Source organism: Nestor notabilis, unplaced genomic scaffold, assembly GCF_000696875.1.
Source record: "Nestor notabilis isolate BGI_N333 unplaced genomic scaffold, ASM69687v1 scaffold20997, whole genome shotgun sequence".
Lineage (NCBI taxonomy): Eukaryota > Metazoa > Chordata > Aves > Psittaciformes > Psittacidae > Nestor > Nestor notabilis.
In genome coordinates, this window is record NW_009937170.1 from 525 (window position 1) to 796 (window position 272).

The 272-nt window shown below is 53.7% G+C and overlaps 1 protein-coding gene across 1 annotated transcript in view; it reads right to left on the reverse strand.

The window, feature by feature from the left end:
- Positions 1-5: 5 nt before the first annotated feature.
- The window catches only part of CHTF18 (CTF18, chromosome transmission fidelity factor 18 homolog (S. cerevisiae)), a gene marked incomplete at both ends in the record, with an annotated part of 10,575 nt that continues 10,308 nt past the window's right edge, over positions 6-272 (reverse strand). The window contains one exon of the mRNA XM_010018699.1: positions 6-106. Coding sequence (XP_010017001.1) covers positions 6-106 — 101 coding nt within the window. The remainder of the gene's footprint in view (positions 107-272) is intronic.

Sequence of the window (272 nt, forward strand, 5' to 3'; positions counted from 1 at the left end):
CTGACGGCTTTGTAATCCCCTTCGTTGAACCGGAACCAGACGTCGCTCTTCCCCACAGCCTTTCCCATCTTGTTCTCAATAGATTCCTCCTTGGAGTCCTGAGGGGCTGCAGGGAAAGATCCATCTCAGAAACTTGCAGAAAATCCTCCGATGCTCCCATGTTATAGACTTACAGAACCCCAGATTGGTTTGGGTGGAAGGGACCTTAAAGCTCCTCCAGCTCCAACCCCTGCCCCGGGCAGGGACACCTTCCACTCGAGCAGGTTGCTACA